At 55.8% G+C, this 14,014-nt stretch overlaps 2 protein-coding genes across 4 annotated transcripts in view; one reads left to right on the top strand and one right to left on the bottom strand.

The window, feature by feature from the left end:
- SIL1 (SIL1 nucleotide exchange factor) overlaps positions 1–1,309 on the top strand; it is a 105,677-nt gene extending 104,368 nt beyond the window's left edge. For all 3 annotated transcript variants that reach the window (XM_071570443.1, XM_071570446.1, XM_071570444.1), the window contains one exon: positions 865–1,309. In XM_071570443.1, the coding sequence (XP_071426544.1) occupies positions 865–1,215 (351 nt within the window). In that variant the 3' untranslated portion in view covers positions 1,216–1,309. The remainder of the gene's footprint in view (positions 1–864) is intronic.
- A 5,766-nt stretch (positions 1,310–7,075) lies between these two features.
- Positions 7,076–14,014, bottom strand: part of CTNNA1 (catenin alpha 1) — a 126,759-nt gene continuing 119,820 nt past the window's right edge. Inside the window, exons 17-18 of the mRNA XM_071570464.1 lie at positions 10,994–11,128; positions 7,076–8,197 (exon numbers count right to left, since the gene is read on the bottom strand). Of these exons, the coding sequence (XP_071426565.1) occupies positions 7,910–8,197; positions 10,994–11,128 (423 nt within the window). The 3' untranslated portion in view covers positions 7,076–7,909. The remainder of the gene's footprint in view (positions 8,198–10,993; positions 11,129–14,014) is intronic.

Below are 14,014 nucleotides of genomic sequence, written 5' to 3'. Positions count from 1 at the left end.
CCATTAGACCCTGCTGCCTGTTTTCCAGCCACTCCCCTGGCAGCCCTGCCTATTCCCGGCTCTGTGGGGCTGGGGCAGGGCACAGCCCAGCAGATTCCCAAGTTCATGTTAAAACAATGGTTTTCTGCTATTCTTTGGATTGGGAATTCTGTGCATCAATCCCAGCACTTCAGGGGGAGAGTCACAGCCTTGTGTGCCAGTGGGGGTGGCAGATTTGGGGTGATCACATGGGTTGGTTTGAAAATAAGTAACCACCTTGGCAGCTCTCGTTACTGAAACGTGACTCATTGTGGCTCTGAGTGCCATTTTCTGCCACATTCTTTCCTTTTCACCCCAAATCCTGCCTGCAGTTCATCAGGCAGCTCTCTGGGGGCACCAGGAGAGGGCAGGTCTCCTTGGAATTGCCCCTCAGTGTGTCCCCAATGTCATTCCTGTCAATCCTGATGTGTGTGAGTGTTTCTGGACCAGGCTGGGAGGGCAAGGTCAGGCTGTGGTGGGAGGAGACAGGTCTCCATGTGGCAGGAGCCAAGCAGTGAGTGGTGCTCCTTTGGTGCTGCAGGCACCTGTCCTGCAGCCCAGAGCATCAGACCAGAGGCTTCCCAGGCCTTCTGCTGAGCTTCTGCCCCTCGAGTCCCCTCTCAGGGCCATGTGACAGAGAAACCCAGTCACTGGGAGCTTTCCAGGGTGGGCATCCAGCCCTTGTGGCAGGGAACCAGGACACCACCTCGTCCTGGTCTTCTGTGGCAAGTCACTGTCCAAGGCAGGTGTTACGGGGTGTGCATCCTCCTCTGCCATGGTGTGTCACCTCCTGGGAGCAGTTCTGTCTGACAGGGATATTAATCAGTGTTGCACCACTTCCCACAGATGCTGCTGGAGGGCTCCCAGCACGGAGAGCAGATGGCAGAGAAGCTCCAGCAGTACCGGCAGGTGAGGCTGGTGCCGGCGGTGCTGGAGCAGGACTGGTGCGCGGTGCCTCCCACCCTGCTGGCCATGCCCGAGCACGACACCCGGGAGAAGGTGCTCAAGCTGGTGGGTGTGCTGATGGCCTTCTGCAGGGAGCACTACCGGGGGGACCCCGCGCTGGGCACGGCCCTGGGGCTGCTCCGCAGCGAGTATGAGGAGCTGGCGGCCCAGGAGCAGAGGGAGGGGGACAAGGACGGCTACTTCGGGGAGCTCCTCGGCTCCATAAATACCATCATCCAGGAACTGGGGTGAAACCAGCTGTAGATTCAGTTCAGCTCCAGGTAATTCAGGGTGCCAGCGTGAGTTTGGATGCCACTGGTGGAATAAACTGTCAGACTGAATGAAATCCTAGCACTGGGTGCGTGTGCCAACAGCTTCATCATTAAACTGCCGTGGGGCAGGAGTCGTGTCTCACTGTCCCCGTGGCACTCCTGCAGGAATGGAGGAGTGTGCTGTGGAGGGAGCCAGGTGGAGGCTCAGCTGGCATTGCCCCAGCCATGGGACCTTCTGTGTGTTCTCAGTCCTTCTGCAGGATTTGGGTGGGAAGGGCTGTGGGGTGTGAGGTGTGTGGGATGTGGCTGTGCTGTGCAGAGGGACGTGTGTGTTCCCACAGCTCCGTGGCCAGCAATGACCTGCCATGGTCTGTGTTGGCTCCTGTGAGAGGCACTGTGGCCCTCGGGCAGCCCCGCTGGCACTGGGAGTGCTCAGAGCTTGCTCAGGAGGGATGGGCACCCTTCCCTCAAAGCCCTGGTTGAAGGGGCCTCTGGAAGGTTCTGATCCAGCCTGTGCTGGGGGCAGGACTGTCCCTTGGCCATGGCCCAGCCCCACCCCCCCCATGCAGTCACCCAGCCCCTCCCTGCCTGGGGCCAGCACAGGGTTTGGGGCTGGAACACCCATCATCCTGGTGGGACACAGCCATGGAACCGCTCCAGCCATCGCCAGGGCTCTCCTGCTTGGGAGCACACCCTGCCCAGCAACACACCATTGAGTCTTCCCACTTTTGTTCTTTGGAGATGGCTCCCAAGGCAATTCCCAGGGGTCAAGACTGGCCAGCCATGGTGTGCAGCTTGCTCTTCCTCCACACACCTCGTCCAGTTGCAGCTTGTCCCTCTCTTTCCTCAACTCACATCCCTTCCCCCATGGAAGTGACAAGTGACATGTCAGCTTCTTCTCACTCTGGATGGTCCATTGGGGATATTCTTCCCTCTCCTTATTGGGCTTATTCTGTCTCCCCACATAAACCATCCTCAGGCAAGGAAGAATCCAAAGTCTCACCCAAGCCTCTGGCCACCACCTCACTGCCAGCAGCAGAGAAGTTACAAAAACTAGATTTATTCAGCATTTGTTTGTTAAATTTCACAGGATCATCATAGAATCACAAGATTGGTTTGGGTAGGAAGGGACCTTACAGCTCATCTTGTCCCACCCCCTGCCATGGGCAGGGACACCTCCCACCAGCCCAGGTTGCTCCAAGCCCCATCCAGTCTGGTCTTTCAGTCCAAACCCCTCCTTGTTCCGAACCCTTTTGGGGGAGGATTTAGCTTTTATTTTAGTCAAGAGCATTTGCCACAATTCCCCTGTGAGAACTGTGCAGGGTTGGACACTGCAGTGAGCCCAGTGAGCCCCTGCCCAGTGGCTGGGACAGACAAGTGTCTGTGGCACAGCTGTGCAGGGACAGCCTGACCTGGTAACCAGCCCCTGGTTACCAAGGGTATGAGCCAACTGGGCCAGCTGGGGCATTGACATGGAGGAGGAATGGGCCTGAAGGTTGGATGGTGGCCACTGCTGGATGGGAGAGGAGAGAGAGGGAGGGAGAAGGAGAAAGAAACCCCTGAGCTCCACCCTGCTGTCCCCTCCTGGTGCCACATGGATGTTGGGACCGTTCACAGGAGGCTTTTGCTCTCCCTTGCCCCACACAGCCCTCCATGGGGACTGTCCCCAGCTGAGGGGCAGGGGCTGCTCCCCTGTGCAGGGCCGCCCCCCAACATCCCATGTCCTTGGGGCAGCTGGAGCAGAGGGGATTTGAGGATCAAACACTGCAGGGGTTGGGGGGCCTGTTTGTCTCAGTCCCACCTGCAGCTGCTGTTCCTACAGCAGCACAAACACTGTGAAATGTAAAAAAACCCTGTAAACAAATTTCACAGCCTTGGGCTTGGTGCCAGCCTGGTGCTGGCCACTGCCCTGGGTGGTTCCCAGCAGCTTTCCTGCACACCCCTCTCTCAGGCAGCTTTTGGAGGGCAGCACTTTCCCTGCCCAGGCTGTGCCCAGCAGTGCAGGAGGGGTGGGGGCAGTGCCAGCGCGGGATGTCCCGGCTGCAGAGCACGGAGTGGGGCTGTGCCCACCTGGCCGTGGAACACCTGGGCACTGCCAGCACGGCCAGGAGCTGGCTGGCTGAGCTGCAGTCCCTGTGCTCCCTTCCAGCCCTGGCACAGCAGGCACCTCCCTCACCCACTGTGGTCCCACCGCGGCTCAGGGCTGGGGAACAGCACCGGCGTTACCACACACGTGGAGAACAAATTAGCGTCAATTAAAAAACTAACGGAAGAGTCCAGCTGGTCCCCTCTGTCTCTCAGCCCTGAGCCAGGGCTGGCACAGCCTTGCAGGACTTTGCCACCACTGGGGACATGCCCAAGTGCCACTGGAGCCCTGCAGTGGCTGCAGGATCAGGCCCCCACTGCGATCCCAGGCAGGCACCTCCCTGCAGCTGGTTCGGGGCCACCAGCCCTTCTTCTTTCTGAAATATTCCTGGCTATTGTGTTCAGCATGTCACTTGTCACTGTTAAGTAGCAGGGCTAATTATAACCATTGACTTTTTGCTCCTTCTCGGGTTTTGGTTCAGGTTGTTTTGCTGGCATTAAAAGTTACTTTTCTTTCCTTCTTTTTGTTTTTCTCTGAAATGCCTTTCCCAGCCAGCACTACCAGGGCTTTGCTTTGTAGGTTAAAAAAATACATGTATCTGATGGTAACAGCCAGGCCAAGTATGGAAGGGGCTTTTCTGCTGGAAACCTAAGCCCTTGGAGCAATGCCAAGGGGGAAGCAGCACTCTAGCAGAGCTGGGGGATCAGCACAGGGATTTATTTCTCTGGCCCTGCCTGGCCTCGTCGCTGTTTCAGCTGGATTCGACAAGGTGGGGATGCTCTAAAACCTGCCCAAGGGCTGAGCCAGGGAGAAAACCACCAGCAGTGCCCTGGCCAGGCCAGCCCTCCCTGTTCAGCTCCCAAAGCCAAAACCCCCCTCGCTATTCCTGAGAGCCTTTGAACTGCCCTGTTTTGGAGCAGGATCCCGTTGGTGTGGGTGCTGTGACACCTGCACTGGGTGGTGGCTCTGGGGACGCTCCAGCCCCGGGTGAGGGGCCGAGGGTGACAGGCCCTCCCTGAGGGGGATCTGGCAGTCTGGGCAGCTCGAGGGGGAGCAGGACCTGAGGGTGCTCCTGGTCTGTGCCATCCCATGCCTGGCACAGGAATGGCTGCCCTGGGCTGGCACCGCAGCAGCAAAGCCCCTGTGCCAGTGGGGAGGGTCCCACGGAGGGGCTGTGACACCCACGGGTGGTTTCCCACACACCAGCAGTGACACAGCCAAGGGCACACAGGGCACTGAAAGGAGGCCAAAAAGTAATATACAATAACTCCCTTGCAGTGCTTTTCCCGAGGCCTTTGGCACTCATGGGGCTGGGTGAGGTCCTCGGGCAGCGCCAGTGCCATGACCTCTGCAATGGCATCTCTGGGCTCCAGGGTCTGCCCTGGGGGGACAAGAGCCCCCTGTAACCATGACAGGGTTTGCTGGAGTCACCCCCAGGCCCCGGTGGGCACAGCACACCCCTGTCTCTGGGGCTGAGGTGTTTGGGACACAGTTGCTCTGGGGGAATTGCAGCCCTCACCCCCGTGGGTGCTGCTGGGTCCTGACCCATGTTAGTGGGTGGGGGTCTCTGTCTGACCCCCAAGAGCCAGTCTGGGCAAGACCTTGGCATTGGGGTTTGGCTGCCAAAGGCCATTTTGGCTCTTTTCTGGGGCATGGTGGGGTCCTTTGAACCCACCCAGCCTTCCCCACCCGCTCTGCACACCCCTCCAATTGCATATTTGAGATTTGGCTGCCTCGGCTTGGTCTGGACCCACCACCTGTGTTAGAAAACACGACTCAGGGTGCCCCATTCCCCTCTGCAGCCTCCCTGTCCTGCCCCCATCCTGCCCTGGGATATCCTGGGATCGCTTTGGGATTCCCCCGGGATCCTGCCGCTCCTGAGCCCTCTCAGTGCCGGCTGGAGCAGAGGGAGAGGGCGGGGTGGGAAAGGCGTTCATTAACCACCATTAAACCGCAGCTCGAAACCTTCACACGCAATTAAAGCGGCATAAATTCAGCGTGGCTCGATTCACCGTGGGATTGAATTAAGAGCACTTGAAATTTGGAGTAAGAGACAACCTCCCGGGGATTTAATGTGGTTTCACTAATACACTTTAGAAGATACTGTGGGTTCATCTTCCCGAGCATCCCTGCACTGCCTGCTTGGCCAGGTCCTCCTTCCTCAGGCACTTTGGGGTGCTCGAGGCTGGCTGGGGAGTGGGTGGGCAGCCCTTCCCTTCCCAAAGCCATGGCCATCCCCATCATCTGGAGCTTCCTGAGGGGCTGGGAAGGGCAAAGGGGGCTCAGCTGGGGAAGGGGAGGGGGGGCTCAGCTCCTCACACACCATCGGGGAAGGGCTGAGGGACATTCCCACCTTGCCCCACGGCTTTTACCACCCAACACAGCCACATTTGCTTCTCCTGGTAGCAGAGTGTGCTCCGGCAGCGCAGCGAGCCCGGCTGTGCAAACCCTTCCCAGCGCTTAATTACAGTGAGCAGTAATTACTGTAATTCTCTTCAATTGGCTCCCTAATAAAGTCACAGCCCCGCTGGCGGCTGGACCCCCTCATGGCACTGCTGCTGCTTCCACATGGGGCTCCTTGGGGCTGGAATTGCCCAGCACGGGGGGATTGGGGCATTTCCGTGGGGTTTGGGCTCCTGAGATACCCACCTGCCCGTCCCTGCCCTCCTCCAAACTCAGTCCCTGCAGGGGCAGTGCTGGGCTCCCCTACGGGAGCAGTTCTTGGGGACGAGAGGGGGGGGGGAGTCGGGGCTTTTGCCCTGCAGTCCCCGCCGTGGCCCCTGGTCCTGCCCCCCCTCAGGGGAACCAAAGTTTAATTTCTTGCTGACTTGATGCTCAAAGTTTGCAGCAAAAACTAAACCAGCATGTATTTAAAAACTAAATATGTGTAAATTTGTCTGTGCATCTCAATGTAAGAGTTGTTTTATTAAAGCTTATTAATAGATTGTATTTGGGGGGCACTGGAGGTACTCCCTGAGCAGCCCAGGGAACGTTGCCTTTAAGACGAAAATTAATAGGAGAAAAAACCCCATATTGTTTAAAATCTGCTAGTAATTATATATAAAACAAGACCTGCAGCCTCTCTGTGTTGCTGACCCCCTAATGCCAGTGGAGGAGAAAATCAGCTCCCCCTCTGAGCCTGTTCAGCTGATAAGGGTGTATGAAAACCAGTCTGTAATTCCACTGTTTAATATCTGTACTCAAGAGGCCAGAATGCTTGAAAACATAATAAATTTGGCCACAATACCCAAGCACTATTTAGCTTAATTCCCATCAGCATTACAGTAACATGACAGCAATAACCTTGATGCAGTAAATTCTAAGCCGATCGAGATAAATAAAATTATAAGGTACCAGTGCCAAGGCTGGGCTCTGAAATGTGGCTGCAGTTTCAGCGGGAGCTGAAGCCCAGGCTGCCCCAGGGTGGTGGGGGCTCTCCCGAACAGCCCCCACGGAGCTGCCCCGTGCAGGCAGCGCTCCCAGCACGGCCTCGCTGGGACGTGTGAAACACACTGAAATCCGTAACATTTAAATAAGACAGCGAAATTATACCTTGTAGCTACAGTTATCACAAATAATGTACAGTCTAAATTGCAGGCTGAGCAAACACGATTTCCTGGGTGCCTCTGGAAGCCCAAGGCGGGATGCAGAGCAATTATGAGGAATGAGCACAAAGCTGATTTGCATCTGAATGGCGAGGGGGGGCGAGGGGCGGGCTGGGCCGGCTCCATTCACTGCACCACAATACACCAGCTGGGAAAAGCAACTTTATTAGTGTCCCGCAGCAAAAGACATTAGTAATTTGTAACCAGGCATTCCAATTCCGGGCCGGTGTCCCACAGGAGCGATCGCCGCCCACACCACTGGATGCTTTGATGCACTGGAGCTCTCCCAGCAAAGCCCCCCGAGAAGTGACCCCTGTGCCGGGAGCACCGGGAACCTCCCACCAGGAAAAGGGCTCGGGGCAGCCCAGGGGAAGCAGCATCACCAAGCACATCTCCAAACGTGGTCCCCAGCACAGCCCAACCCAGGCACGGGGATATGGTGGTTCCAGCTGTTTTCCAGTTGTGGCCCCACAGCCAGTGCCTGCTGCACTTTCATACTGCTCTGAGCTTGCTCCCTCTCCACCCCAGCCACAGGGATACACACTAACACGTCATTATTCCATTAATTATTCCTTGAGTGAAAAGACCTAATTTTCCTCTCTTGATCACCACGATAAACCGAGTCTCTGAGTAGCAGGATCCAATATTAGTGTTAACCGTTAGTGTTACTGTAAACTCCTCTTTGGTTATAGAACATGTCACTTAAAGCAAGATTATAAAGAACAATTTCCAGCTAGAAATCCACCCCTGGACTCTTAAAAGCCCTCTAAATTATCACACTTCCACAGCCTGAAGATACACTGACAGGACTTAGAAATTTGAGTATTTCCCCACATAATCTAAACAAAGTTATCAAAATTATATTAAGTAAATACATTTTGAGGAATAGTAAATTTTTCAAAAATCCTTAGGGTATGAAAAGTAGAGTTCTGGAAGTAGCAGTAGTGGGCTAGAGAAAAACAGACCCGAGCCAGAGGCCTCCTCTAGATGCTCTCCATGGCCTTGAACTCGCTGAGAGCCTGCACGGGGTTCACGTGCTTCTTCTGGGACGCCCTCTTGATCTTCGTCTGGGTCTCGTCCTGTTTCTCCCTCTTCACCAGGGGCTTCTTCTCCGGAGCCTTCATCTTCCAGGAGACGGCAGGGAGGTTGAGGGAGGCCATGCCCTGGGACTTCTGGTACTTGGTGGAGGCCACATAAGACGCCTTCACTGTCTGCACCACGGCGTTCATCAGGTTCTTGGCTGCCTGGATCAGGGACATGGCACTGTCCACCTGCCAACGGGAGGGGCACACACGGGTCACACGCTGCAACCCCAGACACAGCACTGCACTAAACATGGGGGCAAACCACTCCCCAACTGCTTTATCAGGGTTTTCCTCTGAAACCTGAGGTTCCCAGCCTGAGGCAGGACTTTTCCTTGGACACTCAGTGGCACAAACCTGACCTGTGCCACCAACATGCCCCACTCTCTGCATTTTCCATATCAATGGGAATGATTTGTATGCTGCTGTTTGCTTTTGTGACTAAGCTTTAACAGTAGCTTATTCTCTAATGAAATTAATAAAGCTGTAGTAATAGCTTAATCACTGATAATAAATATTTAAATCACCCTAGAATATTAAGTTGTATTGGGAAGAAAGGAACACAAGTGCATTGTCAGCCAGGCCTGGAGCTCTTTCCCAAATGGTTTTCCTGATTTACAAGAGCATCAAAATGAGGAAAAAAATTGCATTTGTCGAAGCCTTAGGGCACAGCAGGGACAGAGAACCAAATCTGGGCTGGGTGCAACAACAGGGGAGAGCAGTGTGGTGACCTCAGCTGGGACCCCCTTCTTCAGGGCCCCGTGCCCTGCTCTGGGGGGACCTCTAGCTTGTCAAGGCCAAGTGGTCTGAGGCCAGGTCTGGTGTGGGGCAGGGCTTGGTCCATGGCAGGGCTTGTTCTGGGTAGTGTTTGTTCTGGGCTGGGGTTGGTTTGGGCTGGGGTTGGTCCAAGCTAGGGTTGGTCCAGCACAGGGTTTGTTGTGGGCAGGGCTTGGCCCAGGCAGGGGCATGGTCTGGGGCAGGATTTGGAGTGGGACAGGATTTGCAGCCCCTCAGCTGCATCCACACACTCAACTCCTGGAGCTGCAGACACCCAAGGAGGGCTCTGGGCAGAGCCTGAAGCTGTGGCTTGCCCAGCAGCGAACCCAGCGGGGCAGGGGCTGGTGACTTTTCTGGGGTGGTGCCCCTGCCCTCTCTGCTGTGCTCTCAGTGCCACAGCAGCACATCCCATCTGTGCCCTGCTGTGCTCTGCCCTCCTCCCCCCAGCCCAGCAGCCCAGAAACCACTGCCATGCATCTGACTGTTCCCATGATCGTCTCAGCAGGAAGATTCACACTGAATGCAACACGAGCAGGGAGGTGCTTTGCTAAAGGCACTGTCAGAGTGCTCAGAGTGCTCTGCCTGCCCGGGCTGTGGCTCTGCTGCCACAGCACTCTGTGCTCTATGGGCAGGCTGTTCACACTGAACAGGATTTTGCTCCCAGACAGGTGATGTCTCTGGACTGGCAAAGGTCTTCATCTGATTATCTGACAGAAACTTAACACTCCTGCTGGCAACATCCAGCCCCAGCGGACAGACTCGAGGAGAAGGGATAAAACCAGGAGATCAGAGTACAGATGCCAGGCTGTTCATATAACTAAATTTATGGCAGAGGGGATGTAAATCCTGGAGACAGTGAGTAACTGCAGTGAAACCCTGGAGTCAGTATTACTGCATACTGACACATCTGTGACAGCACCATGCCTTCAGCCTTCCAGCTCCCAGGACACCAGGCACGGAACAGCAGCCATGGGAGCACATCCCATCACAGCTCCTGCATCCCATGGGCTGGGAACTGAGCAGGGGGCTGGCACAGCAGGAGGGAAGCACAGCCCATCACCCTGAGGGGGGCTGAGCCTGTGCAAGGGTGTTCATCCCCACCTCAGCTCCTTCCGCTCCAGCAGCAGCTCCTGCCAACCTCCCACAGCCACTGCTGACCCAGAGCCGTGTCCCACAGCTCTGCCTGGTCTGTGGGGGGAACCTGTGCTGGAAGCTGAAGCAACTGAAATACCAAACAGGGTATCTTTGGAAAATATCACTGGCACAGGTTGGGCAGAGCAGCTGTGGCTGCCCCATCCCTGGGAGTGTCCAAGGCCAGGCTGGACAGGGCTTGGAGGAGCCTGGGCTGCTGAAAGGTGTCCCTGCCCATGGCAAGGGGTGGGATGAGATGGACTTTAAGATGCTTTTCAACCCAAACCATTCCATGACTATGACATCAAAATGGCAAAGGGTGCTAAGTTTTTTTCTGTTTGCTGTTAAGGACTCAGGGAGGAGCAATAATGGACTATCAGACAATTGTGTCCCTTCTCCAAACCTCCCACCTCAGTCCTGACATGGCTGGGCAAAAGCACCAGGGATCAAACATGCCTGTCCAGGGCAAGGAAGAGTATGCCAGAAGAAATCAGGAATTTTGCTCCACTTCCCTCCCCCCAGATAACCATCATACAGATTCCTCTTAGGAGGAAGCTTTTCATGAACTACAGTGAAAAAATTATTTGCAAAGTAATGGCTAGAATAAGGAAACAGGCTGGCCTGGGGCAGCTTCCAGCTGTCAGAAACCAGAGCAGCCACTAAAAATCCCTGCACTCTTCAGGGCACAGCTATCCTGAAATGTTAACATCTCTGGAGCATTGCAGGACCCCAGCGTGTGCCAGGGCTCTGCAGAGACATGGGGCAGGTTTAGCTGTGCTGATTAAAGTGATTTAACCTCACTAAGAGTGAAAAGCAGCCTGGAAAAACAGCAGATTAAGCAGAGGTGAAGTGAATCTGTCTACAAACACTGTTGAGTAAGGAAATGTGAAGTCTGTGTTTTCACAGCGAGCGTTTCTTCCCAGAACAACCAGGCAGCAACATAAACTCTGCATACATTAAAACTCTGAATGCTCCAGAATCTCTTGCCTGTATTCCATAGTGCTTAACACAAAGGCTCAGCTTGGAATAGTTGTTCCCTGTGGAAGGAAAGGCAGACCTGTCAGAGCGCACACGTACCCCGGAGACGACGAGCTCCCCGCCGAGGTTCTGCACTTCAGCCTTCACCTTGCTGCAGATGTTGAGCTGGTGGCAGTACAGGGCGATGCGCTGCAGGTAGGCCAGCAGGTCCTGCTTGCACGCTGAGTCGGGGCACTGCGGACACAGGGCAGGGTCATGGGCAGCACATTGCTCAGGGACCACGGGGGGAGAGGCCAGACACCCCTCCTGCAACAGGGAATGGCCCCAGAGATCACCCCCCACCTCCCTGCAGAGCTCTGGTTTTCAGGAGGTAACTGAGCAGTGCCTGGGCAGCACTACATGCACCTGAAACCCAAACCAATGAACGTGGGGCAGAGGATGTGAGGGCAGTGCTGGACTCTTCTCCAGGCTCCTCTTGGCCCCAGGCTGCCCTCCAGCTCCCAGGAGGAGGACAAGGGCTGCCTGCCCTCTCTAGAGCAGGTTTGTTAATTAAGAAAGGTCCCACAGCAGCAGTGGTTTGATACTCAAATCTCAAGTTGCAACTAGCAGATGTTACCTCCTCCTGTCTTGATTCTCAATCTGAAGCATTTCAGGCTTGGAAATGACAAACCCAACAGCTCCTCAATGACACGCAGCAAACAGGTATTTTCCTGACTTGTGCTTCCATGGCTGAGCAGTGGGACAGCCAGGCTGCTCACCAGGCACCAGGGCACACGTGTCAGGTGCTGCTGAAACACTCACCCATAAGGGAAAGGCAACATTCTCAGCCTGGCATGGAAGGCTCCGCCGGACCCGGAGGCTGCTGGGCCATTTGGGAACCTGCCACTGCCTGGGATGGAGCCAAAGGGCCAACCCTGGCTTTGCTGAGCCCAGTGGGGAGATGATGGATGAGCCAGCCCAATGCTGGATTAGCAAACCAGAGGGGAGCCCCTGCTGAGGGGCAGCCACAGACCAGAACAGCTCTGGAAGTGTCAGACATGGGTTTGGGAAGGGTTTTGCTGCCCACGCCAGTCCTGCAGCCTCCTCAGGAGCAGCAGAGATGCAGTGCCAGCAGCACATCCCACAGGGCTGTGTGAGGACTAGGGAATGGAGCAGCTGGCACACACTCACCTCCACAGACCCTCTGCCCACCAGACTCTGCTGCTGCTGCTGAGTAAGGCCCAGGACGTGTGCCACACTCCTGCCCTGCACCCAGCACTGATGGGGCAGGCACCTACAGCTACCCACGCCCGGTGTGGGCACCAAACAGCTCCTGCTGGGCAACACTCGGGCAGGTCTGACCTCCAGACATCACTGGCAGTGTCTAAGGGACAGCCTTTTACCCCAGACTGGATCCATATGGATGGCAGGAGCTGCTGCAGCAGGAGGGGGATCTCACGCTCTGACAGGCCGTGCTCTGGTGCCTGCAGGTGAGGACACCTCACTGCTGCCATGAGCAGGGTGTTCCACACACAGAGAACACCTACAGCTTCACATCCACGTGATTTGCATCACACTGTGCCACACACACCTTCTAAAACCCTGCTCTGGACCCCAGAGAAACACTACCTGTCCCCAAGATCCTGCGCTCGCTCTTCCACTGAAATGGCCACCCTGCCCATCCTCATCTCCCCCCTCTGCATCCACAGGTCTCCTGGACAACCACTCTCAGGCTCACAGTTATCCTTATTTTCTCTCTCAGGCAGGCTCTAGCACAGTATCAGCAGGGTAGGAATTCACCTGGCACTACCCAGGGACAGGACTACAGGCAGAGCCCACAGTGATCCCCCTCCTTCCAAACAGCTGCCCCATCCAGAGTGATTTGGCAGCTCTTCACACATCCCTGCTCACATCAAAATCCCATTTCACCCAGGACCCTGATCCTGTGCAACAGACCATGCAGTGAAGATTCATAATGGACACGGCATGATTGGAACATTAATCTTAAACGTGGCACCAGTTCATTACTTAATGTTTCACTCAAGCTGAGCTTTATTGCTTATGGCCCCACAGCCTCTCCTCCCCTTTCAGGCCACGCTAAAAATCCCCTCCTGGGTGTCAGCAGCAGGGTCTGAGCCCTCACTCTCCCTGCAGGCCTTCTCTCCTGAGCTGTGGGATGGAAGCAGGAACTGGTGTTTCCCTGTGCAGCAGAGGCACCCAAGGGACCCCAGCATAGACTGTCGTGTTGCACAGGCAGGGGTGTCACACAGGGCTCATGGGCACACTGAGATTTGCCTCCCACAACAGTCACTGACCTGCCAGAACACACACTTCACTCTGAAATGAAGGGGAGTGTAGCTGACATACACATTCGGTTTTCCAGGGCCAGAACAAGTGGTCTCTGGGCACAGCAGAGCTGACCCAGCACTTTATGTGGGAGACAAAACTCAGACACACACAGAGGGGACTCCATGGCACTGGCAGTGAGCTGGGACAGGCACAGAACTCACAGACACACACACAGAGGGGACTCCATGGCACTGGCAGTGAGCTGGGACAGGCACAGAACTCACAGACACACAGAGGGGACTCCATGGCACTGGCAGTGAGCTGGGACAGGCACAGAACTCACAGACACACACACAGAGGGGACTCCATGGCACTGGCAGTGAGCTGGGACAGGCACAGAACTCAGACACACAGAGAGGACTCCATGGCACTGGCAGTGAGCTGGGACAGGCACAGAACTCACAGACACACAGAGGGGACTCCATGGCACTGGCAGCAGGCTGGGACAGGCACAGAACTCACAGACACACAGAGAGGACTCCATGGCACTGGCAGTGAGCTGGAACAGGCACAGAACTCACAGACACACAGAGGGGACTCCATGGCACTGGCAGCAGGCTGGGACAGGCACAGAACTCACAGACACACACACAGAGGGGACTCCATGGCACTGGCAGTGAGCTGGGACAGGCACTGAACTCACACAGAGGGGACTCCATGGCACTGGCAGTGAGCTGGAACAGGCACAGAACTCACAGACACACACACAGAGGGGACTCCATGGCACTGGCAGCAGGCTGGGACAGGCACAGAACTCAGACACACAGAGAGGACTCCATGGCACTGGCAGTG

This window comes from Pithys albifrons, chromosome 15 (assembly GCF_047495875.1).
Source record: "Pithys albifrons albifrons isolate INPA30051 chromosome 15, PitAlb_v1, whole genome shotgun sequence".
In the NCBI taxonomy this organism is placed as follows: domain Eukaryota; kingdom Metazoa; phylum Chordata; class Aves; order Passeriformes; family Thamnophilidae; genus Pithys; species Pithys albifrons.
The sequence above is the reverse complement of the archived record's forward strand: the minus strand, read 5'-3'. Positions and strand labels throughout refer to the sequence as shown.